We start from the raw sequence: 27516 nt of genomic DNA on the forward strand, positions 1-27516 counted from the left end.
TTAGACAAAGTAACTGAAAACTACAAAGCTAACCCGACAACTAAACAAGTTGGGACAACACCTGCTCTCTGCTCCATCAGGAATCATGTTGCTACTGCACGTAGCAACAACATCGCGGTTTATAAAAACCAACAGAAAAGAGCAAAAAGCCTCTAAAAATTTAGTTTTTCATGGTAGATTTTTAGTCGCTGAGAAAATGACAATCCTTCACTGCAAAAACACAGAATTTGACCAAGCCTCATTTCTAGTGCAAATACTTAAAATAAGACAAAACTAACTTACAAGTATCTTTTCAGCAAGAAATAGAAGCTTGTTTTAAGTAAACGAGACAATTTCCCCATGTTATACGTGGAACTGGCACTTTTTCATCAAGTTTAAGGAATTATTTACTTTAAACAAGCTTCTATATCTTACTGAAAGGTTACTTCTAATTTAGTTTAGTCTAAATTCATGGTACTAAGATATTTTCATTAGAAACTAGACAAAAATACTTGGTAAGGTTTTGTGTTTTTGCAGACCATCCCCCTATAGCTGAAGGCAACTCAGCTTCTGTTGGTTTATGTTTTATTCGAGAGTTCAGGAAAAGTTTTAATCTCAAGTTTGATTCACTCGACTACCAGAACTAAAATCATTTTTTGGTGGTTATGTTCAGGGTTGCAGAAAAGTTGAAGCCAAGACATGGAGACAATGTCAGCAGTCAGTTCATTAGAAAGCTAACAGACATTTAGAGTCGCCATTTAAATTAACGTTTGTGTTTTTATGACTAAAACCATTCAGGTTTTAATGCTAAACCTTTAGTCCAATGCTTGTAAATTATTAAAACTATTTCAAAAGAATAAGTTTGATTAGCTGCGAAACCCAGATAGGGATATTTTACAGCTTATATTTAAAATTTATGAGATAAAATCAGACTAACTGTCAAATAGAAATATCAAAAACGACATTCCAGATGAGTTTCAGTGTCTTTGAGTTTAAAAAGCTCAGATTTAGACGGTAAAACAACAGAAAAGGTTTTGTGCTGCGGTGGAAATGATACTTGAAAGCAACACATTGGGATGTTTTTATTTTACCAAACACTCTTCAAGACGTTCCTCAACCCAAACGACTCACAGGACGGATGGGTTGGTCAGTAACTTATCCGTTTGGACTTTAAAGGCCAGAAACTCCCAAACCATCATCAGAACCAAAGCGGCGTCTTGGATGAAACTTGAAACGTCTTCAGGAATCACCAGCAGAAGATCAGTTGCCCTTCACAGCAGAATTTGGTAAAACGTCATTTTGTAAGTAATGACACACCTCGCCATTCAAAGCTGCAACATTATTATTCTGGAATGTTCTGTCAAGATCCTCTGACTGAATGAACAAGCATGATGAGCGCCCGGCCCGGGATCACCTTATCTGTCAAACATGGAGGCGCTCCCATTATGGCACGACATGCATGGCTTGTAATGGAAGTGGCACGCTGGCATTTGTTGAAAACGTCAGTGCTAAGGGCAGCAACAAAACGAAGGCAGAGGTGTGTGCTGAGCTTCAGCCAGCTGTGTCTAACAACATTTCACCCGTCAGTAAGACGGAACGCCTCCTGGCCGCCCAGAGGGGCTTTTCAGACCGGATGGGGGTGCGACTTAAATGACCCGGTGTTTCAATGGGACTGAGCTGAGATTCATTTGCCTAAATCGTGATTAAAGGTAGAGGCGCCACCACACGCCACCTCACAAGATGGAAGAGCGTTACGTGGGAAGGGAGCTTTTTTTAAAACGTGTAAATAAGTCTGCGATTTGATGCCAGGAAGCACATTCATGAAAAACGGAGCTGGTAAGAGGAAGATAAATGAGAAATACAAGTACAATCATTTTTTTAAAATGTAGTAGACTTAAAAAGAAGCCTGAAATTAAGATTCAGCTACATTAGATTTACTCAGATTTTGTCCTATGAGAAACTTTCTGCAAATATCTGATAACCTACAAGATGCCAATTTTAGCTGGTTCCAGTTTTACAGGTTTTATTGATTACATCCACAGCAAACAGCTGAAGTCGCTGAAACACTTATCTGTGTCTATCTCATTTGTTCAAACACCAAATATGCATCAATATTCATTAATAGACACTCTGGAAACCGTCTTAGCTCTATAGAAAACGTCTACAGTCTTCCTAATCTCCACTTTCTAGCGACAAAATAAAATAAATGTCGCTCTTGGATTGGCTGCTTTCCAAATCCCAACCACTAGCATGTCAAGTAGCTTCCAGTTTTTAAATTACTTTGAATATCTTAGATTTCATCTACAAAAAATTATGCATTTTCAGAAACATCTGCAAGTCCTCAACTGTCCACTGTACAACTCAAAAATCTTTTTTCTACTTTTCTTGACAATCTTTGCATAAATTCTTCATTTGTACTCGAGCTTTAACGTCCTGAGTGATTTCTGGAGATGTTGCATGTATTCAGTTGAGAGCACAAATCTCTGCTGTTGGTTTTCTCAAGTTTTTAACTGATTTTCCTCCAACTACTTTGGTTTTAGTTTCAAAAGACGGCAGGACGTTTCTCAAAAATCTAAGAGCTGCTTTGTGTCCTTCTTACTGCATCATATTTACTCATAAATACAATGTAGCTGTTTGCTCTGGCCAGATGCCTCCAGTCATAGTGGCATAAGTGACTAAAACACTCTATAACCCACAGAAGAAAGACATTATGGATGAAGAATTGACTGTTTAAAAGGCTTCAGCTAATTTGGCTTATATTTTACTTTTAATACAATAAGACTGCACTAATATATGTCTTTACAGAATGTAATTATTCATCCAAGGAGGTTTTTATTATGACCATTACATTGCCAAATGGAACATTTTAATTTAAATCTTTCCTTCCAGCTGTTGCCAACCCCTTCATTGGCCCAAGTGTTTATAGCACCTCCATCACACTTCATCATTTTACAGTGCATTGTATTCTTTAACAGCGAGACTGCATTGTATTTCAGTAGGTCAGCGAGTGCAGGGTTTGATTTCTTGTAAAGATCTAATGAGCCAGAGTCGACCTCCCCAAAAACGACAGTTCCAGCTCCCCACATCAGCGAGATTAGAAACAGGAGCGAGTGTTCGCTCAGAGGACCGCACCGTTTTGCTCAATATTACATAAAATCACTAATAACATGTTTGGTTCCTCTGTGGGACTTTGGTAATGAGTTATTCATGCCCACAGATCGTTGATTAATTGAACGGTCTCCGGCCGCAGAATTACAGCCCATGAACTCTAATTCAGGGTGACTTTCTCCTCCCTTGACAACTTCTTATTTAATTCCATGATTATTTTCCATGCAGAAAGTCATTGCATTGCATCAGTGGCATTGGTTTAGTTGAAAGAGTAAGAGGAAAATCTAAAAAATGTGAAAATAAAAACGCAGGTGACACGGTTCTAATGGCTGGTCTACAGCTTCTTTCAAGGGGCGCAGAAAGTCATTTGTAGACTTTGAATATTTGTTATTAAAAAGTGCAGAAGCAGAAGAATCTAAATGTCTGCAGGGAACTTGCAGGCAGAACCCCTGGGTTGATCCGCTTTCCACAGGGTTCACAGAAACTGAGAAACAGAAACGTCTGATCCGAACCCAGGCACAGCTTTTATATAGCATACTTTTACAGTTTTACACATTAAAACTGTGCAATATGGCATTAGATTCATATCATGGTATGATTTGTAGAAACCTTACAATAGAAACGAAAAACAAATTACATACTGAGTAGAATGTATCCCAGTAGATGTTATTTGTTCGTAATGTTTAACTGTTTTTGTGATTACCAATCATAGGCAGTAGCATGATTTCAATAATGGTTAAATCAAACTTAAATAAATAAAAAATATATCTGTATATAGAAATCAATAACTTTAATGTAGTGGATGTCTGCGTCAAATCCTGCCTTGTCTTCCCAGTGTTTTGACTGGAACCTGTAGTCAGTAGTGTTGCTGGTATTCAAGCAGATGATTTGCAAATTTCATTTTTCTGCTCCTGGTTTGAGTGTTCAACTCTCTATGGTCTGAAGCAACAGCGTCATTTAAACTCCACGTTCTTTTTGCCTTATGCACAGGACACACTGAGCCCATGTGCGCTTGTACGAGGTGAGGTTTTCTTTTTGTAGCTTCAGAAAGACAGTCAGGCCGTCACCCAGCTCTGACCGTGACATCTGCCGCGCTCCTCCTGAGCATCGCGCTGAGACCACAGGAAGTTAAACCCAAACCAGATCCAGATCATTTACATTTGCACCTGCCTTTTTAACGAGCTCTTCCTTTGCCCTCTCATCCGTGCTGCTTCCCGCTTCCTCTGTTTCGATATCAGCTGGTTATATCATCAACAAGCATCACTGCGGTTAGCCGACAGATCATTATCTTAGGCCAAATTTCTATCGTTTCTACCGTTTATATCATGCAGTCCTACTGTAAAGTGTTGTAAAAATAGATCTATTCTTGAAAATATTCAGGTTTTGGTTTTAGTAATTTTCTGTAAATAGGGAGCACATTTCAAAACTATTATATAACATGTTCTACTATGGCAGGTTATATATGCGGGTACGATAAAAAGGTAAGCTAATTTTATTTGTATAGCACATTTTCAGCAGCAAAGCAATACAAAGTGATATAAAATATCATGAAGATACAACAAATTACTGTAAAATAAACGGTAACGGTAAGATGTTGGATTCTTTAAAATTATTCTGTAACTTTGTTTGTTCTGGGAAAAGTTAGCCAATAATTTTGCTGCGAATAAACCCACAGGTCCCAACGCTGAACAACTTTCGGTTCAGACATTGATAGATACTTTGCAGATAGAAAGAAATCCTGCAACAGACGCTCCGACCAAAAGAGACCCGATCTCAACATTATGCAGTCTGTCTGACACCACATGAAGTGGCAGAAGCAGCAGAGACAGCTGCAGTTCTCTAAAGGGCTGAGCCAAATTCACTGAAATGTTTGAAACTACTTCTGTGCACTGTACTTTGAAGACTCTTGAAAAACTGAATGCACACGAGAAATGGGGCAAGAGATGACGACACTGAACTCTGACTTCAGTTGTAGTCTGCCCAACGGCAAAACACCTGGCACTGGTTCTGAATGCATCATCACATTAAAGCCGCTTTAGTTTACGGGAAAGAAATGTGCTTTTTCGGAGAGATTCAGGAGCCTAATGAGCATATTTTGCTCAAAGAGCAAAATCAATTTTTAACAACAGCGATCTGATGAGGTTTACAATTATAGAACATATTCTCAGCGTTATACGGTTTTGTGTTTAAATCAGGGCGATAGTTTGGCACCAATTCCTGTTTGTCGGGCTGAACTGGTGCGTTAATCACTCTGCTTCACACTCCTTGTTTGACAGATTTAGAATGATTACAAGAAAAACCACTGTAAGAGGAAAGTAACTCATCATTTTCCTAAAAGACGAGCAAACCACTAACGCCTGAATTTATAAGTAAAGCTCTAAATGTTGGCAGAGCTGGACTTTCTTCTCCTAATTGGAGGTTTTCATTTATTCAGCACAGTTGGCATATATCGTGCATGTTGGAAGATTATATGATAATTAGGATCAGTTTGGGACGACTCCTTTCTTTCAAACAGGTGTATCGAATATATTTAATGCACTTTATGGTGACTAACAGTTAAAATCTCTATGCTTAACCGTTTGGATGGCTCATTCTACCACAACGAAAAACTCTGTGGATTATTTTTCTTGTGGTTCTTCATCAGCAAATCCTGTTTATATGTATGATGGGTCTTTGTTTTTGTTTCTTGCTAATGATTTGCCTCAGTTGTTGCTAAACTTAAACAGTTACCTATTTGGGTTGGCAAGAATGAACAATTAGTGCAGATCTTGAAGCTACCAGATTCTCAGCCAGCGTACTGTTTACAACAATCTTTGTAAGCTAATTGAGCCAAAAAATAAAAATCTCTAAATGTTGATGTTATATCCAGAAACAGAAATAACGAGTGGATGATTAAATGTTGCATTATAGTTTAATTTTTGTAAGAGTTTCATATTTGAAGTTGTTCTTATGGGACATACACTCACTGGCCACTTTATTAGATACAGCTGTTCAGCAGATTGCTAACACAAGTAGCAATCCAGTTCGTTTAATCGTTTAGAGGCCGTGGTAACGACTCAAACCAAGCATCTGAATGGCTGCTGAATGTTTCAGAAACTGGATATTTCATGGCATTTTCACACAGAGGATGGTCAGGAAAAGGAAAAACATCCACTGAGCCCAACAACAGAGGTAACAATGTTATGTCTGAAAGAATATAGAATAAAATGCACTAAATGTCACTTCTGTCGCCAGAAAACAGAAAACTTGGACTACAATGCTCATCGACTCTCCAAAATTGGATAATAACAGATGGTGTTTGGTCCAGTGAGTCTTGATTTCGGCTCCAACATTCAGAAACTTAAATCAATGGATCCATTCTGCTTCGTATCAGTGGTTCAGACTGGAGTTGGTGGTGTGTTTGTGGGATTTTTCCATACAAAATATATAAAATATTCTAAATAAAATGCAGCTTGAGAAGATCAGATACCTTGTTGTATTTGCTAAGCAGCCAATCCAAGAGCACCATTTATTTTCCTCTCCACTGATTGGCTGCACCTGGAAGAGCGGAAATAAAGACGATGGACGCTAGCTGCTGTGGTAGCACTAAGACAGTTTCCACTGTGTGGACTGGTGCATATTGAGCTTTATTTGGTCTGAAAAGTTAAAATTGGCGAGTGTTTTCAGGAATTAATGGATCATGGATGCTCTTAAAGGGCCGGTTGTGCCAAATATATTGATAAACCTGTTGAAATATCAATGAATTCTTACAATTAAATTATATTATTGAACATCTTTTCAGTCCCTCCAGGATTTTGTGATGCTTCTTGTGTTTTTTTTGCAATGAAAATCAAAGTGCTTGTGGTACTAATGTGGAAATCTTTAACATATTTGCACTTATTTATGACGGTAAATGTCACTTTTTATTACTCACTGAACAGATCATGGACTGTAATCTGACATCAGTCAAGGCTGAGGCAGCTGTTTAGTACAAGTAAGAAAGGTTTTAACAATTTCTGAAAAAAATCTGCAATAAACTCCCAGTTGATTATTGGCACCAAAAAGTGGAAGATTTCTTGATTTGACATTTTTGTCAATTTCCACAATAATTCTTAAGAAACTGGAGGTACTGATTGATATAATTTGGCAGTAAACAGATAAAAACTGCATTGATTTGACAACATAATATCAAATGATAAAAAGCCTCAATTTTGACATGTGCAGCAGATGCCAAAATCTACAGCACAAGGCTATGCTGGGTTTTATTTCCCTTCGGCACTTTAGTAGCAGTTAAACATTGTTTAAATGCAGCATCCCGCTGTTGCTGAGAATGTCACAGAAAATCTTGTGAAAGCCTTGATTTTAATTAGGTTTAATTCAGTTAGGTTACTGATCTAATCTAAACAAATCTAGCATGGATCTGCAGCTCATTTAAAATCCTGCTGCTAGAAACAGAAGACCAGATTAAATCACTCCACCGGCTCTCTGTTTGTCAAAGAATGCAATTTAAAATGATACTTTTGGACCCCTGAGTCCTTTATGCTGGATTCCCCCAGAACCAGAGCTAGATAAAGTATAAGAGGTATTCTAAGCCCCCAGCAAACACTTTGTTTATGCATCAAGCTTAATTTATAGCAGGCAAGGTGATGTACACAGAGAGTGACTTAAGGGGAGGGATCTGCCGCTCCTAATGGTGCCATCCATCACCTACCTAAATCACAGCAATCATAAGTCATAACACTCAAGCACAGATAAAAATGCATGATCATGCACACCCATAAATAAACGTGCATGCTGAGACATCTCATCAGGGACGTGCTCGGTTTGCTCCCAGCCTTCATTCGCCGGTCCAGATTTCCTCGGGGAGATCTCGGTGCGCTACCTTTGGACCGCGCTGTTCACGTCTCGCTTAATGCATCGGCGCTGAAAATTGCTCTCTTTTTAACTTCAGAAGGCGAGAGAGAGCGGCGTACTCTCACTGGCCCACTTAGTTGTGGTTGAGTATATCCTCCCCTTGCTGCTGAAACACATTTAGTGTTACAAGAGAGATAGATGGGGAGGTGTAAAGGCCAAACCCACTTCAGGCCAAATCATTTGTTTCTTTTTTCACTCTGATGTGCAGTGATGAGCATAAAAACTCACATTACTCCACAGAAACCGTTGCAGTTATTAACCCCTCAGCGCTGCGGAGGCAAATCAAGGTGAATGTGACCAAATAGGATTCCACCGTATAAACTATTATTCTGCTTTTACACAGCTGGCATTTTATGTTTGAGAGTCTGTGAGAACTGGCAGTGAGTCCCTGTTTAGGAATGTTGGCCTGCTCTCCAGCCATTTTGGAGGGTTTTCAAACATGGTGTTGGTGTGATGCTGCTCTTAATGCCTGAAATAAATTCACACAAAAGTTATTATTCGTCCTCAATTTGGTCGATATCGTTATTTCATTCTAGCAAATCATTTTAGGCAGCTCCTGCCAGTAAATGGTGGAAAAAGTGCTTCCAAAATGGCTCTTGGTTTGTGTTAAATGTGCATCATTAGACATTAGGGGTAACATCTTGGTTTGAGGTGAGTTTGTAACAGTAATCTGAAGGCTATTAACTGGTATCTGGATGATCTCTTTGGGGATTTTCTCCTAGAGACCAGAACTTATGGCTCCATCAAAAGACTGAGGATGTTTTCATGCCTTATTATCGGTTCAATTCGGGATCAACATTGGTCCATTTTCAGCTTATCTTTCACTCTGGATTGTGCCAAATGATCCAAACTCGTTCAGAACCTTTTTCTCCCCTCACGTGTGGAGGTTCTGCACCAAAATCCTCTGAAGGAAAAGATGCAAAAACCTCTTAAGAAGACATTGAGCTCAACTTCCTCCTTCACAAAATGTAAAAAAAAATGGAGTGGTTGTAAGATTTCTCTCTTGTTTTTGGCAAAATACCACAAGCCATTTCTCCCACTAGCATTAGACTCATGCCTTTGTTTTGGTTACCCAGAATGCCCTGCGCTGCAGTCCACTTCCTGCTTGGCGTTCACATATGCGTTTGAATCGAACCAGAGTTCATTTCAGCTGAATTGAGGTTGAAAGGCGAACCAGATCTTGCTTTTTTTAATCGTCACCGGAGTTTGATTACGCAAACGGACTGGACTTTCTATGCAAACGAACTGGAGTCATCCAGGTTCCTGAACCACCAAAGCAGAAAACATCTTCCAAAACATTTCTGCTTCCTTCTCATCTGTCCACAGAATCTTTTTTTTTATATAAAAGTCTTGGGAATCATGAAGATGTTTTTGTTTTTGGTGAGACTCTTCCTTTCTGGATGATGGCTCTCGTTATGTTTTCCCAATGCCAGAAAAGTCTTTGCGTCTCTTTCCAGCTGATAATTTTTTCTTCATGTCTTTTTGACTCCATGTCAGTCGAGCTCCAGTCAAAATATTTCTTCTGACAGCAATAAGGGCTGGGCGTTGCTATGGAAACTGGATTAAATTATTTTTAAAAATATGGTTAATTGATTATTTAACAATGACGGTAAATATTTTTACGTTGCCAGTGACTGAAATTTACATTATGTATTCACTCAAATTATTCTGGGGAAAAAACAGGAATCTGTAAATGCAGAAAGAGTTTGGAAGGATTGTTATAAATGTTTCAAAGTGATTTTATATATTAACAGCTCTAGAAAAAATTAACAGACCACTTAAAATAATCAGTTTCTGATTTTACTTTTTATAGGTCAATGTTTGAGTAAAATGAACAAACTGTTCTTTTAATCTGTGAACGTCTGACAACATGCCTCTGAAATTCCAAGCATAAATTAAATTTTTATTTGCTGAAAATGAGAAAAGGTCAAAATAACAAAATGATTTAGTGCTTTCAGACCTCAAATAATGCAAAGAAAACAAATTCATATTCATTTAGAAACAACAATACAAATGATTTAACTCAGAAATCAATATGTGGTGGAATAATCATGCGGTTTTCAATGGAGTTCAGTGCAGAGCACTCTTAATTTTTTTCCCAGGGCTGCATGTAGATTGATAGAGCGCCTTTAAGGTTTAGCAATACAGTAACATCTTATTATTTTATTATTGATAACCCCCGACTTTCTAAATGCTTCCATTGCAAAGTTAGCATTTCAAATCGAAGTCATACAGTATAAAGCGTTGCTGGAGGCGAAATAGTGCCCATGCTGTCAAGATTATATATTCATGTATTCATGCTCTCAGCACAAATATTAATCTGGGTGCTATTATTTATGCATTTGAGAAAGAAATGGAAACGCCAAACAAGGAGGAGTATTCAGTGCATTGCATTTGATCATATCACCTTCCAGATGTTTGCGATGGTAACCACTTAAAGCCTCTGGTTTGATTTAAAATCAAGATATAATGGATGATGTGGGATTATTCAACAGGCTTTGACCTAGCTGCAGCTAAGAGATCAGCATTTCATGTTTTTGTTCCTACAATCTAAAAACAAAAGAATCTAATTTCTCTAAATTAACATTTATTGAGGTTTTTTTTTAATGAGAAAGAAGAAAAATCCCTGTTTGAAGTCATAATAGGATTAAATGTGTGTTCTGAGAAAGAACTAGAGCTTAAGAGGAACTGTAAGTCGGTCTGTTTTGCAGGGATCAAGAGCTTAAGCAGGAATTAGTTTCCATGAAAAAAAGTTTCCATTTTTTAATTATTTCTCTCGTCTGTGAGCATAAATTAGCCTCCTCAGATAGCGTTTCATTTTTCTAATTCCTTGTCTGATATTTATGAAGATGAGAGCTGACGAAGATAAAAGAAGCTCAGATCAGACGTACACCTTGACGCTGTAATCATTTCAACACAACCACAGAACATGCTACGCTAATATCGTCAGATCAAAGGTGGGTTTTGCTTGTCTCATTAGCCAAAAATCTCACAAAGAATTGACATAATCAGTCCAGCTCTTGTTGTCTGCGTGGTTTCTTTTGGTCTGTGGGAAAAAAAAACCCAACTTCACAGGGACGGGGCGGAGGATTGGAGCAAGGTGGAGGAACAGGCTTGAGATCTCTGAGAGTGGCAGGCGTGTGGCGCGTTTGTATTGGTTCCAGCTGTCTGGACAAAGAGGAGATTAATTACATCAACTTTGGGCTAATGCTAATTACTAACCTAATTAAAAGCACATTAAAGATGTTGGAGGGGGTGGAACAGAGCAGAGACAGGGATGTATAACCTGTTTGTGAAGAGACGGATAGTAATTGCTCTGTACTTTTTTCGTATGTCTGTGCAGCAGGAAGACGACACGAAGCAGCAGCTTTTATTTAGACGCATTTCAGGCAAATGAACAAATGAATTAAGCTTTTAATTGCAGTACAAATTCTCATTTGTTCTATTTTTCCACAATATCTGAATAAGATTACACGTGATTCATTTCATTAAAGGGAAACATTATCCAATCTCACGTAGCCCTATAGGAATGTGTAACTGCCTCCCTTGTTGAATCATGAATTAACTGTGATTAATCACATCTTCTTGGTTCAACTTCACTTGCTATGTCCAAGTTATGATTACTGCCAGACACGCAGAATAAAGAAATCACTGCAGGCGAGAAGAGGTGCCTCATTATGAGCCTCATTAAGAAGCAGCTCATAACTGTAGGCAGGTTCGCCCAGCGTCCCGCTGCCACACAGTAGCTATGGCTGTTCTCAAATGTTGGGAGTTTGTGGGACATTACTGACTCCTGGGAGGTTTGAATTAACCTTTGACATGGTTAAGGTTCAAACCTTAGTTGGTTGATTCAGAAGGCAACGTAGACCCAGGAGTGGGCAACCCAACACAATTATTCCACAAAAATAGGCATCGAAAGCACTGCTGGCCTCACTTCCCTTAGTTAAGACGAGCATTTATGATTCAATTGTAAGAGAAAATGAGCAAAAAGAAGATCTATGGGAGAGTTTAAAGATCACTTCAAGCCAAATAAACAATAACAATGTCATGACGACTATATTCTTTAACCTGATAAGAAAAAAAACTACTTTGGACGTGCTAATATAATTTACGCCATTATCTGTTGCTGTTATTAGATCCTGCACCTTTTAACACTCTGAGTGTTAAAACTACATACATTTAGCATGAGATGTCACAAATAAGATCAGTTACTCAGTAACTGTGTAATGTATCAAGTGTCAAGCATGGTGGTGGCAGCATCATGCTGAGTTTCACTGCCAAAAGCAACAATGCACCACAGAAAGTTGATGGATTAATGAAGGTGAACAATCTCACCATTCTTCAACTTTTTTAAAGAAAAAATATTTTTGATTTAACTGCACATTGCCAAATTAACTAATTAGCTTTTTTAAAACTTTTCCATTACATGGTTGGCATAGCAACAGATCCTAACGGCGTTTTTACTACGTTTTTCCAGTATTAACTCCAGGATTTAGGGCACTGTCTCTGTAATGAACTTTTGACCTCTGGAGATATACACTCTGTAACTCTATAAAATGATTATCATAATGAATGGATTCAGCAGTTTTATTTATCACCTAAGATGCTTGTACAATCTGCATGGAGAAGTTCTTCCTTTAATCTACCTTCTTGCTAAACTTGTGGATATGTTTGCCAGTCGTTGCCCAGATTAATCTCAATGCTCAGGGAGGAAGGAAGGAGCCTCAACCATCTCCAGTTGGTGCAGAATATTGCAGCCAGGCTCATTACCAGGACCCAGCGCTGAACCCGTCACCTCTGCGCTCTCCTCCCTGTGCAGGCTTCTTGTTACGCTTGGCAGTGAATCTAAACCCCTGCACACATCCACAGCCTGTAATGGTCCTGCCTCTGCTGCCTCTCAGACCTCCTGACCGGGAACGGACCCGATCTGACCACCACAATGCTCTGCTAACTATCCCCAGGTCACAGTTTGTGACAGCAGGTTTTTGGAGCTGCTGTTCCATGAACTCAGGCTTCGTGATTATTCAGCTTCAATGCTGCATTTTTAAGGTTTTTGTTGTATATTCATTACGCCTTTGTTTTTGCTGTAGTAAACCTCATTGTGACCTAAACCACTCAGCGCTTCTTGTAAAACACTTTATAACATCATTAAGAAGTTTTTGCAAGCAACTGAACAACTGTGTTTGGTGTTAAAGGACTAAAGCAGAGATAAAATGCTCTTTATTCACCCAAGATGTGAAGAAGTAGTTACTTTTGGGAAGACTGTAGTGCCTCACAAAAGTTTATGCCATTAACTTTTATTTTATTGGTAATTTTTCTGAGACATAAACGCATAATTGTAAAGAAAATGTCTGGAAAGACCTGCACTCCGTATTACATAGAGAAAATGTAGTGCAAACGGAGCGAATGAGAAGGTGGATGGTAATTGGAAAAGGAACCGCCTTTTCGGAGTCGGGGAGTTTAAAGGGATCCACAAACTTCATCCAAAATGCCGAAATCAACTTTTATTGACTAGTGATGACTTTTGCGTCATTTTGTCCGTAGAGAGTCATCCACCTGCCGAACTCGGCACCAGGCCCGGGTCGGACAGGCCACTGTCCAAGTGTGTGATTGGTCAGAAGTTTGTTTATTTACTTTGAGTTTATTTGCATAGCATATTTGTCAAGTGCTGTCATTACACATTCATGATGTTTCAAAAGTTAGATGGTTCTGCAGGTGCAAGAAACGAGTATCTAATGCACAATTCTTCACTAAATAACTACCATATTAATAAGACTGGTGAATGATTCTTGCACGTGCAGAAACCATGTGACTGCATGTCGACTGTTCAGATGAAGAATGCCTTTAAGAACGTTGGGGTAATGTTCAGAAATAAGGGAATAAGTCCTCATCTACGGCCCAAAGCTCCGGGTAGTGACTGAAAGAACAAGATCCAGAGACCAAAGTGAGTTTCTGGGTTCTGGTTGGCTTTTGGACACCACCCACTGGGAGGAGACCCAGAGAAAGACCAGGACAGACATGGCTGACCTGGGAACGCCTGGGGATTCCCCCGGAGGATCCGGCCCAGGCGGCTGGAGGTCGCTGCCTCCTCGATTAAGTGAAAGATAACGGAGCCAAATGCAGGGAAATTTTGGAAAAAGAAAACCTGTTAGAGAACTTTAAACAGTGGTGGAGGTTCACCTTCCAGTGGGACAAGGAGCCTGGACTCACAGCCAGAGCCACAAAGGAATGGCTCAGATCAAATTAGTGCCTCGTGTTGGAACGGCCCAATCGAAGTCGCTAATTAAATTGAGAGTCTGTTGCAAGAGCAGAAAATTGCTTTTCATAGACATTTTCTATTCATCCTGACTGACCTCAAGCTATTTTGCAAAGATCTGTATTCTATAGAAGTCCAGAGCTGTTAAAAACAAACCCTGGAAGAGTGGGAGCTCTCATTGTAGCGAAAGTGAGTCGCTGCTCTCAGCACCATTCAGATTTTGAATAATTAGGTGACTTTTAAGGACAATGGACTGGCTGACTGGATTATTTAGAGGCATCAAAGCAAAAAAGGCGTTGAATATAAATGCACACAATTGTTTATTATATGGAAAATATTTTTAAAAATTATATTTTTCTTGCACCACTGACACAAGGAGTTGCAGGATAAAGAAAGAAATGAACGTTTCAGCAATCAGATGTAGAACTTTAATAAATCTTGTCCAAAACATTACCTAATGGGAAGATTTCATTTTTATGACATCTGCCTTTACAGATTTGTGCTCTTTAGCTCTTGTCTGTTTTTGTGCATCGGCTCAGAGCACAACCCGAAACTTTGCTGTGATTTGCTCTCACACAAATTGTCTTCTGTATGACAATTTGTGCCGCAGAGTTTTCCTCGCTCACTTCTACCTGAGAGGGAGATAAAGGGTTGATTGAAGACTCCTCAGCCCATTTGATAACGCCTAAATCAAAGATCTGCTCAGGGCGCGTTCGCCTGAGCCGCATGGCGAAGAGATGTGCTTCAACACCGACGACAATCTCGGCGCCAGCAGCAAAAAGCTGAGCCAGGGACAGTTTGGAGCACATTTGAAAAGCTTTTGAGACTGCTTAAGTTGAGCGTTTGTGTTGCTAAATCAATAAGGACTTGTTGCCGTGTCACAGTGCGGTTAAAAACACTCAGAAAGTGAGCCGAGTGCCGCTCTGTCTGTTTTGGAGTGCAGAACAGTTTGAGGCTCGTAAGCTCTTGAATGAGGGGAAAATGTCAAAATGTTGCACTAATTTGCAGCAACATTTTAACAAGCGTGACTCGTCCTGTGGGGAAATCCCTGACATTTAGATGTGCCGGGGTTGCTCACCCGTCAAGATGCATAATTGACTCTTTCTCCTGAATTTATTATGTTCTGGAGGAAAATTAGTTCCTGAGATCAATCCATTGTATGCTGCTTATCGAGATGATGCTGCACATAAATTACCTGCTCTGTCTGCTTATCGATTCACTTGGAAAGTTCCTTTGTTTTTTAATTGTTAAATCTTTTGTGTATCGTTGGCACTTCTGTCATTTGCCAACTCTTAAGATGTCAGGGTCAGGGTTTGCTTTTCACAAAAATGAAGAGTTTATGTGTTTTCCAGCACAAAACTGATGCTATTGTTTTTCTTTGTAACAAAGACGTGAACACATTACAGCCATCCTTTTCTTAAAAAGCTGTTTGTTTTATGTCAGATGTAATGAGAAACATAAAGTTTCACGTTCGTCTTCACCGTTTACAGGTAAAAGTTGACATAAAATTGATCTTTTCAAAGGAAAAATCATGTGATTTCACATTTCTTTTTACTTATCTTTGTTTTATAATAAAATTTATTTGAAAATCTGATACATTATGCAATGTTTACGTTTTACACGTTTTGTACTTCCGTTCGCGTTTCTATTGCTTCTAAAAACAGCCAAAGCGCTTAAGGAAAACCCCAACCAAACCAGCTGGTTTTTGGCGTTGAGCTCATGATTTTTGGTGTCTGGAAAAATGACCCGTTGCAAAAACTTCCTAAGTGTAGCATCACATATCAGCAGGCTCCGCCCCTCACCAAGTAACTCCAGGAAAACCCAAATTGAGCTCCGGTTTTACCGCTGTACAATGGCTGCTGGAAAAAACAATTTGTTGTGCAGGAGGCTCCACTTCTGCTTTGCAAAGACGCACAGTTGCATAATTGTGCATCCGCTTGCAGCTGGGGGAGTGTCCAGCAGCAGCTTATTTAGATTTAAAGTGACAAGGTCGAAATAGGCAGAACAGAGTAGATTAAAGTCTCATTATCTTTTAGTATAAAAGATGTTTTGCATCAACAGCCCATCTGTTGAAGGAAGACTTTCTCACGGCTCTCTGCAGCATTTAAACCATCCAGATCTGGTTATTCTGTTCATTGCCCTGCTGCCTGACAGTGTGAAGATTCGATCTGTCGTCGCCTTCAGAGCCTGATTGTTGTCTTACCAGCTACTTGCTGATCGTCTTTTTGCCCATTGCCCCCTGCGCCGGTCCACTGTTTCATTCCTGACATATTCTGAGGTCACATTTTGACCTTTGGTCCTCCCTTCGGTGGAGGAATGGGAGAAAATTGATTTTGCAGACAGGCGTGCTTTGTGTAGGCAATGAGTTGAGGTCAGGATTATCTGCAGCTGACTGACTGATTTTGCCACAAAACCCAAACTCTCCAAATTGTAGCAGATCAAATAATTATTCCCCAAGTGTGTTTCATTATATCTGTTGCTTTTAGCTGCTATTTTTTTCCCCAAAACATTCAATAGGTCTGGCCCGGTGACAATACGCGTCTCGTTATAAAACTGTTATGGCTGAAAAATTAATTGAGAGAGTAGAGAAGAGCAACATGATTAAAATGAGAGAGAAAAGGTCAGAGCAGGCAGCATGAATGTGGGATTGTTAAGAGTGAGTGAGGGAACGTTGACAGATGCTCTTATTTTTAAAGCTTTGTCAGTAAAAACAGAAAGTACTTTCTCTCTCTCAGTGACACTTTCACTTTTTATGCCTCTTGCACTTTTCATGCATTTTCACGCTGCAGTTTTAATGGATTTTATGAGGTTTTTATGTGACAGACAACAGAAAACGGATGGCACAGCTGTGAAGTGGAAGGAAAATGACACCAATACATATTCAGACCACTTTAATCAAAAAACCTAAGTTTGTTTAAAACAAAAATAAACTAGAGGAATTAGCTAAGATAGAATCATCTGTTCAAACAAAATATCAGAAAATAATGTCCAATAATAATTATATTTTGTAAGGAAATTTACATTTTATCACGGAAACGAACATATCGTACGTCTAAATTATTTAGTGTATCTTAAAGTCAGAAATGTTCTACCGTAGATTTTTATGTTGCCATCTAAACTCCAAATTTCACAAATCCTCACACAGAATCAACAGATTCCCACATTTTATTCTGGTTTTTAGTGCAAAATCTTTCTCAAAATTGACCAAAATCAGCTTTACTTGACGTCCAGTCTGTGACAGAGAGATTAATAAAAAGTCACATTTAACATCACACATTAGCGCAAATATTGTAAAAATACTTTACAAATATTCCTAAATTAGTGCCACAAAATCTGTGACTTTGAAAAAAAAAAAAAAAAACACTTATTGAATGCTGAAACAAACAGCTAGTTAATTCTATTTTAACACTTTAATTGGTTTTGTTAACACAGTCTGGCCCAACCGGCCCTTTAAGAACATTCAGATTTTCAATATGGCAAAAAAAATGAAATGAAATTCTAGTTTGCAAACTCTACATCTTGTTTGCTGCAGTCATACGAAGCATCAACATCTGACAAAGTTACGCTCTGCATTGCCGGGCTGCCTTAATTAGCTTTTTCTCACTTTAAATTTGTTGATGTTTTTTCTGCAACATTTCAAAGATTTTGCTCAAAATTTGCATGACAATTGGGTGGAAACATTGCTTTTGACTCATTAGGTTTTGAGGAAGTGATGAACAATAACATTTCACTTTGGAAACTTGTAAAGTCATGAACAGATTTCCAACTTCCTGATTATGACGTTGTGTTTCGTGCGTTTGGAGATGCTGGGTTTTACTGAAACAGTGGCGTTTCAGACTCCAGCTGTTCTAAACAGACTCGACGTCGTGTAATTGAAATTTAATCTCGATTTCTCTTACATCCTGTCTGTGTGTCGAACCACATGGGAGTTTATCAACCACTTAATTGCTTGTCCTTATTTGCGTTGCTGGCGCTGTCACAGGCCCGCTGTGTTGCGATCAAATCACCTGGAACTAAAATTAATTTCTCGTCGTAACCACCAGCTGCGCGGCGCTAACGGCGTCCTGCTCTCTCTTTCTTTCCTTCCTGTTCTCTGCAGAACGAGTACACGTGTCCACGCCCCCTACCTGGTGCCTGGCTGGGAGATGTGCCTACAATCCATTAACTCTCAGAGAAAGGACTGTTTGAGATGATGCAACAAACGAAAGCCCGGCCCGCCAGGATTCCTCTCTCATCGCTCAGATCGGAGGAGACGCTTCAATTGTCCTCCATGCAAACGGATTCCAGGCAACAATCGGTCCAGTAGGAAAGGAGGAGACAACGTGGCGGCTTCTCTCTTTTTTCTTAAGGTTTTATAACTTTTTTTTTTAATTATTATTATTATGATTTGGTCTTTTGGCATTTCTCATGATGCTCACTTCACGAACACACGCACCGATGGTTGAGGATTCCTGTTGTGCGAACTAATGAGAGCCAAGGGATGGATACAATAAAGATGGCCGCCCACTGCAGGGACCCTGATGGCTTATTGTCTCCACAAGGACAACATGGCGTCGTACAAAAAGGACACGCTGTTCCTACAACACAGGGGTGTGTAATTTAAAATGGGTTTCCATGTCTTCAACTCCTGTGAAGCATCATTATGTAATCTTTCAGTACATTTTTTAAAAAAAGAAAGAAAAACTAATCATGAGCTGCGACGGTTCCTCAGAAAGTACGAAAAGAGGAATCCGCTTTGGTTGTTTTGAAGCATTTTGTTTTGTTCGGAGAGTTTTCTAAATTCTTTCCAAATAAAATGAAATTTCAAGAATAACTTTTAATAAGAGAGACAAAAAAAAACAACAAAAAAACAAAACAGAAATGAGGACAGATGCTCCAATCAAGGACAAATTGTGATTTCCAGAAGTTCTGCTGTTTAATGTTGTGTTTTTCTTTATTTTTATTTTTTAAGAAAAGAAATGTGTGTGTTTGAGCAACAGATACCAAAGAGCCAAATGAATCCTTCTTTACTTTTGGCTCACCTTAACATACGGGCGCATCTCAGAGCATTTCTGTATGAAAATTAACAAAAAGTTAATTTACTTCAGTGAAACTGGAGCATTAGCTTCAGAAAGTCGTTTATTTCTGTTTGTTGTGATGATTACAGCTTTCACCAAATCTAAACGAAGCACAGTTTCCCAGAAAGCTAAAAGGAAATTTAAATGCTACCGAATTAGACGAGCATCCTCCTTGAATCCAAGCAAATTAAAGTTTAGTGGAAGGAAAAGCTGCAGTAGAAAAAAAGGTCCAAAAGGATTTAAGTACAAAAGACTGAATTACAGTTTATTCGCGCATATGTAATTTATTTGTTAAAATATCAATACATATGTATTTAAATATAAATATTTAATTAAATATTTTTATTTAATTTAAAATATAACTTTTCTTATAAATTTTTAAGTTAGATTTATGAAAACGAGCAAACGTAACCGTAGTCCTCCCAAGAAAGTGGTTATCCATTTTGCTTGTGCAATTTGTTTCCCACTGCATGTTTTCCTTCCACTAAACTTTCCCCCAATATGACTCTGAGCGGCCATTTTCTTGAGCAATGACAAATTGTGACTCATCTTAATAACTTTGATTTTAAAGGGAGATTTTAGGTAAGAAAATTAATTATTCATCAAAATCAACAGAAATAAAATCTTGAAATACGTCTTAAGCAGCGTTACTGAAATAAATAAACTTTAAATAAGATGCACCTATAGTTCACGACAAATCTGGTATTTGTTTTCTTTACAGATTAAATATTAAAAGAGGCCTCAACTCCCTTCGGGTCCAGCAGTGCTTTGCTGCTGAAGCTGCTTTTCTCTCTTTTCTTTTTCTTTCTTTTCCTCCTCCCCTTTTTTCTTCTCATCATGTGTGCAACGTGCGTCTTTGTGAATAAACGACCTTGCAGCGGCAGGAAGATCTTGTCGGAAAGAAAACTCTCAGCACTGCTTTACATTGTAAAACTTTTCTTAAACCAGAGTAAAAATAAAAACAAGTCATGCTTTCTTCAGAAACAATCACCCTGCTCGCCCCCCTTAAACAGACTGCATAATGTTGCTGTGCACGGTTCTGCGTGGGCTTGTGTTTCTCTTTATTTTTTATTGTATTTGAAACCCACTGAGTTGTGGATTGTTTTAACCTGTACTCTTTCTACACAAGGAGAAGAATAACAATACTTTTTTAATGTAAATCTCTTCTTCTTCTTCTTCTTCTTCTCCCCATTTGGATTTGTTGCGGTATTCTCTCTGTTCACTTTCAACAGTATGTTTTATAATTAAAATGATGACTTTACTGGTGAGCAATAGTAATTGGTCAAATTAAAAACCTCCATTGATCCTTTTGTGTGTCAAAGTTTCGCACGTTTCTGCTCTCTCTCTCTCTCCCTCTCGCTCTCCCTCCTCGGGTTTTCCACGCAGATCTCCCATGAAGAGGCTGTCAAATCCGCATTAGCCTCATTAATTGAGAGAGCAGAGCATTGATCTCTGTTCGACCGGTCTGTTCACGGTGACACTCGTGGCGGGCCCCTCTAATTACGCTCCCCGTGTTCCGTGTTGCGGCTCGCAGGAGGGAGCCGCGCTCCGATCGTTTGCTCCATGTTTGCTGTTCTTGGAACATGTCAAGCTGTCGGCTCACAGGTCCAGATGGCCGATCTGTCCGGCGCCCTCTCCCTCTTTGCTTGCTCCTCTCCACCCACAATGCATTGCAAAAGTATTCACACCTTTAGGTTTTAACGACAATGGGGTTTTATCTGCTTTTCCAACAGCAAATATTGGAGTATAAGTTCAACGATAAGAGAATAAAACACATAAAATTACAAGAATTTCTTAAAACTACGAGAAACTATCATAAGAATGTTACAAAAACAAAGTTGTACAATAATAAAGTGGAAATAATACAAGAATAAAGTCAAAGTACGAGAATAAAGAATAAATAAAAGTAATAAATGAAGAATAAAGTCTAAGTCGAAATATTATGAAACAGTTGTATATTCATACGACTTTCTAGTCAAATTAATAGTAATATTATTGCAAGAATAAGTCAAAAATACTAAAGTGGTAGTATTAAGTTTTACAAGAATATAGTTGAAATATAGTCGTAGTCAAAACAATGAAAAAAGGCCAATAAAGTGAAAAAAATGAGAATAAAGTAGAATGTTGCAGTATTACAAAAATAAAGTAATACAAGAATAAGGTTTTAGTTTTATGAGAATAAAGTTGCACAAGAATAAAGAGGAAATAATACAAGAAAAAGTCACATGAATAGTCAAAATATGAGAATAAAGTTGAGATAACACAAAAGTGGTATGAAAATAGTCAAAAATAATTAGAACAATGTTATTATTTACAAGAATAAAGTTGAAATAAGACAATAAATCATAACATTATGATTTTGTTCTTGTAATCTTGACTTTATTCTGATTTTATTTAAACTTTATTCCTGTATAATTTTGACCTTATTCTCATAATTAATTTTTTTGTTTTCAAAACCAAAACAGTCGTTTGTGAGGTGGAAGGAAAATAAGATCTAAAAAGTTAATCCATTAATCCTCCTTAACTCTAATACCCCAAAATAAAACATTTTCAATAAATCACCTGAAAACAGAAACACATTGCAACTTTGAGTTGATTTATTGCATAAAGTACATTAAAGTTTCTGTTTGTGATGTGAAAAACGGGAAAAGAAAGCAATATAGTTTCCTCTTGAGGTTTTTAATTTCATAAAATCATTTCTCCTCTTCCTCTCCCCATCTGTCTTTAAGTATCAGTTCACCGATGCTACTAAAGAGAACTTGCCATGATTCGCCATCTAGCCGAGCAAATAGCTGCACTTTTAGACTAGGCTGCCTATAAAATCGTGAACATTTTCTATAAAAAGTGTAATAAAAGTACATTTTATTGCAGGTCTGTCAGACTGCAGTAGTTGGAGCTGAAAGTACTTTATAAAGCCAGATGGAAGCTTAATGTTTGTGTCAAGGTTATAAAGTTCTGCTCCCACATTGGACCAACACCATAAATGGATTTCTTTGACTTTTGCTGCAAAGTGCTTCGATAGAAATTTAGCTCAGTTGACAATTTGTGACCCTGAAGTATCCGTAGTAAAACTTGATGCTGAATGATTGTTTTTTTTTTTTTTACTTAAATCGTAAAAATTCAGCAACTAAGCATGATAGACATAATTTTATGAGAATAATGAGATGTGACTAAAAATAACAGGAACTCTGTCACCAAATTTACATAAAATCATAGAGCCGGGTCAGAAAAAGCTGAGGATCATGGTACATGAAGGTCATCAATTTTCTGCACAGACTTTAAACTTCATACGACTTTCAGATTAGCTTAGCCACAAGGCGTACAGAGCTACATGACTGACAAACTGCATCCAAAAACGTCCACAAAACAAAAATGAGAAAGTTTACTGTGGAATAACTTATTCAGAGTCCTGAATTCAATCCAAGGATGAAAGATTGTCCAACATCAGTGTCTGACCTCATGAATGTGGTTCTGTACTGTCTAATTTCTGAAACTTTTCTTCCTAGCTTTTGTGAGCAGATCTTCCATTGGACCCAAGATCCTTTGAGTGAAAGCAGAGCATTGTTCTCAGAAAAGCTGACCTTGAACACTAATTTTAGTGTTAAGTGCGTTGGTCTTATTGAATTAGAGAAAATTAATTTGGCTTAAAGATCATTTAAGTAATTTAAAACTAGTTTTTTTCTGAGACAGTAAATTGGAAATAAGCAGAAGCACTGCAAAAACACAAAGTCTTACCAAGTAGTTTTGGTTTGGCTTCTACTGCAAATATCTCAATACACTTAAAATTAGACAGAAATATTTTTAAAGTCAATAATCCCTTAATATTGATGGAAAATTCCGAGTTCCATTGGTTGCCTAGCAACCCCAGCCAAGCCCAGCCTGTCACCTAGCAACCCCAGTCATGCCCAGGCTCTCACCTACCAACCCCAGCCTGTCACCTAGCAACCTCAGCCAAGGCTAGCCTGTCACCTAGCAACCCCAGCCAACCCCAGCCTGTCACCTAGCAACCCCAGTGATGCCCAGGCTCTCACCTACCAACCCCAGCCAAGCCCAGCCTGTCACCTAGCAACCCCAGTCAAGCCCAGGCTGTCACCTAGCAACCCCAGCCAAGCCCAGCCTGTCACCTAGCAACCCCAGCCTGTCACCTAGCAACCCCAGTCATGCCCAGGCTGTCACCTAGCAACCCAGTTCTAGTTCCATTGGCAGATTATTTCACTTATAACATGAGGAAATTTCTTGTTAAAAGTAAATTTATCCGCCAGTGGAACTAGTAGCTACTTTTTCATCAACATTAAGGAATTATTGACATAAAACAAGCTCCTGTATTTTATTGACAATTTACTTTTAAGTTATGTTTGTCTAATTTCAAGTGCACTAGAAACGAGACCAGAAATAACTGGTAAAATTTTGTGTATTTGCAATAAAGAAAATGTAATGTAAAAAAAAAATTATGATACACACAAGAGAATTCACTTTAAATTATTGAATCTCTTGTTTCCACAAATATTTTTATGTTGTAGCATCTCAGTCAAGGCACACATATGCACCCTGACCAGGTTTCTGACAGTAAAATGTATTTTTAGTTTTGAAATCTTAACAAAAAGCAGGTAACTCAAAAAGTTATTAAAAGACAGAATTAGAGATATTCATGGGGTGCCAGCTTTGTAGAGCGAAAAAAGGGTTTCTTCTTTCTTACAAGTTGAATGAACCTGTGCTTCAGATATTTCCCGATGTGTGCCTTTTATCTTCTCGTGTTTCCCCCGTCTCCGTCCGCCTCCCTCCTCCTGTATCTGTCTTATCCTCCGCTTGTGCCTATGATCTCTGCAAATCAGTGTGGCTGAGCCGCGGCAGCACAGACAGCGCTGTTGTCTGCCTGTGAGCCGACCTCATGCATAATGCATGACGTTTAGGCTCCCAGTTGACCCGAGTCCAAACAGCCCACAATACTCGCACAGATAGACCCCAGGAAGAAGATGTTTAACTAAAAATGAAAACAAACTGATTTAAGATTCATCAAGACACTCCTGTAAACAAAGCAACCGAGATATCATCTTCATCCGACGTCTCTTGGAAGACAACAAAAGCACGATTTGCGACGTTCCTGGGACTTTGAAGTCAACACGGTAATTTGCAGGACAGATAACAGAGGTTTATTAGTGAAAGTCTGAAATGAACAAAGAGTAAGATGGCAGAAAAAAGGTCAAACTTTCAGACCTGCAGACTTTGTGGGGAGAGAAGGGAAACCTTGATGTGTATTGTTTTATCTCCTGGAAGGTTTTTCTGATTGGCAGGAAAAAAAGGAAAACAACCCGTTTTGATTCCCGTGTTCCTCCTCCTACTCCTCCCCCTCCTGCTGGCCTTCGCTTCAAACAAAATGTTCCTCTAATAACTTTACCCAACATCTCTGCAGCTGACTCACAACCGCTTCATTCTGTTTATGGAAGCCGCGGAAATTTGCTACAGCACCCAGGTTGGAGCCATTTCTAATCACTTCTTTATTTTTCTTGTTACCTAAAAACATCTCAATTTTTAGAGTGCAGATTCCACTTTATCCAAAACCTCTACCAAACAAACGGCTACTCCTGCAAGCGTTTTTTTTAAAAACAGTCACATGACAGGAGAGCTGCTCATCAGATCATCTGCTTCCTCCATCTGCTCCTAAAATACGGACAGAAAGGTTCGTGTGGTGATCATTTCGAACTCCGTCGCTGCCAACCAGCTGCTGGTCTGCTAGCACGATTTGTCAACTCACATTTATTTTGGTTTAATATACCATATCAGAAGCAATAAAGAAATCAGATAGCAACTTCTCACTGAAAAGATAAGGTTAACACAGATGATGTAGTTGGTCGAATCGAGATAAAGCAACGTTAGCGCACACTGTATCAATTATCTTTGAACCATCATCACTGGGCTCTATGTGGCCTCAGCAAAGCAGCAGCATCCGCCTCAGGGGAAATGTTATCTACGACACCATGAACTGGAAAAGATAAATCCAAACTATATAATCCACCTGAGAGGAAGCAGCAGGCTCTACGGCTTGGCAGCAGCTGGTAATTATCATCTAACGCCTTCCTAAGACTCAAACCTCGGAGCAGAAAGTTCCTTTTTATGAAATTACATCCGTGGTGGTAACTAGAAGCAGATGACCGTTTCTACCTGGTTGAGAGAATGAATGGCCATTCACAAGACTTTATGAAGATTTATGTGGAATATATGAAAGGTAAGTCATCATTTGTATGGTTATTATTGTTAAACATACAAAATTTGGCTTATAAAAAAAAGAATACAACTATGCAAGAATATTTTCCTGAAAGCAGCTATAATAAATACCTAAATTATTCATATTTTTTGGCAGATTTAAATATAGGTTCAGTTTTTTTTTTATGTCAGTTGTAATTAAAATGTCATGGCAAAAGGTTTTGGTTTTTCACTAAAGTCTTTAAAAAAATTAAAAAACAAAAAAAAGTTTGCAAAATGAAAAACAAAAAATAATTTTTTGCAGTTTTAACTATTTTTTTCTTTTGAACAAAATTTATGGCCCCAATTTAGCTCCATACATAACTCTTCAGCTTGATATACTTCTCAAAACATCAAACCATTTGGCAAAAGGAGTAAATATTTGAGATTTTTTATGTCAATTGTAATTAAAATGGTTAATCTTATGGCGTCTTTTTATTGCTACCATGCTTTTTTCAAGTTTTCATTGTTTTTTTTCTCAAAAAGAAAGAGTTGAAACTGAAAAATGTGTTTGAAGAAGGTTTGAAAGTGAAAAAAGATGGGAAACAAACACAAAAAGATTTGAAACAGAAAAAAATAAATCAATGAATTATTTTCAGTTTCTTTTGAACAAACTTTATGACCCCAATGTTGCTCCATAAATAGCTCTTTGTCTTGGTATTTAGTCTGAATTTAGCACCATTAATGCAGGCAAAGCATCAAGTTGTTTGCAGTTTTGTTGGGAACCAGTGAGACAAACTGCTGGTGTTTTTAAAGAGAAAGTTTTTCCACTCTTTGATCTTTCTTGTAACACGACGTTATTCTTACAGTAGAAACACACAGGTTCACTGGTGTTCAATAAACTGACGTACCTCACTCTGATTCTCTGACACCAAAGAGAAAACACAAAGCTGACCACAAATTATGGATGGAAAGCTGTTTATGAAGCCCACCTGGCCTTTTACACTACAACATTGTGGATGACAACATAATTTACATCAATTTGTTTGTTTTTGCATTAACATATGTTTTTTCTCCCCACGTCATGTGCGCTAATGTAGCCTCACACCAAAACAGATGCTGTATTTCAGATTTTGCACGAATAACAAGCCAGATGGCTCTTCTCTTTTAGCCCCAAGGAAGCAGCACTCCATGAGAGTAAGAACTTAAAAGCTTGATTCATAAAGGAGAGGATTCCCTCTGCATCAGTTTGCCAGGTGCAAGAGTTTGTATATGTGCAGAGACCTTCTAGGTTACGAGGACTCTAATAACTTAACGGCTAAAATCAGATGCAACCCAAGCCAGACCGAGAGCCATTTAACTAAATGACACAATCCGTTTTAATTAAAAGTAAGTATAAGTGTGCATTAATGACCAAAGCCAGGGAAGCAATTTAAATGTCAAAAGAAGATATGGATCTTAATCATATGTGGATACTTGCAATTATAGAAGAGAATTTACTGTCAAAAGTCCAACTCTCTAATGATTTCTTATCACGGTGATTAAAAAAATATGTCTTAATTGATGACATATATGAAAAATCTGCCAAACATTTTCTGCACTTCCAGTTAGAGACGCTGGTAAAAGTTAAACATTGAGTCATATCCTTCAAGGACTTCTGCTTATTTAAAATTTTTCATACCTTTTACAGATTTCATACAAAATTATTTTACACATATTAAAACTAATTAAGACCTTAATCCCAACCCTCTTTCAAACCCTAATCCCAAATGTTTTTCCAACCCTCACTCAAACAATAATCCCACCCCTAATTCCAACCCTCCTTCTAACAATCATTCAGTTTCAGTTTCATCGCTTGTTTTACCCTTTTACCTATTTTTAGTGTTTATATGTTTTTTTCCCCTCTGTTAAAGTTAAGATGCTAGTCCTAATCTAAAGGGTAACTTAAGGTTAGCAAGCTTTAGCCTCTTAGTTCATTTTAGCTCATGAGTTTAAGTGACCTATTAACTTTGCTCTGCACCAATTTTTAATTATCTTTTGTTG

The 27516-nt window shown here is 38.3% G+C and overlaps 1 protein-coding gene across 2 annotated transcripts in view; it reads left to right on the plus strand.

Annotated features, from left to right (window-relative positions):
• Positions 1-20603, plus strand: part of LOC103144560 (leucine-rich repeat transmembrane neuronal protein 4-like) — a 73913-nt gene extending 53310 nt beyond the window's left edge. The window contains exon 3 of one of the 2 annotated variants that reach the window (XR_001663291.1): positions 18336-18416. Coding sequence is in view for 1 of the 2 variants with exons in the window: in XM_007561606.2 (XP_007561668.1) it covers positions 18336-18401 (66 nt within the window). In the remaining variant the exon portion in view is untranslated. Of the gene's footprint in view, positions 1-18335 lie in introns of both variants that reach the window. The other variant, XM_007561606.2, reaches the window with a different exon arrangement.
• The last annotated feature ends 6913 nt before the right edge of the window (positions 20604-27516 follow it).

Source organism: Poecilia formosa, unplaced genomic scaffold (genome assembly GCF_000485575.1).
Source record: "Poecilia formosa unplaced genomic scaffold, Poecilia_formosa-5.1.2 Scaffold129, whole genome shotgun sequence".
Taxonomy (NCBI): Eukaryota; Metazoa; Chordata; class Actinopteri; order Cyprinodontiformes; family Poeciliidae; genus Poecilia; species Poecilia formosa.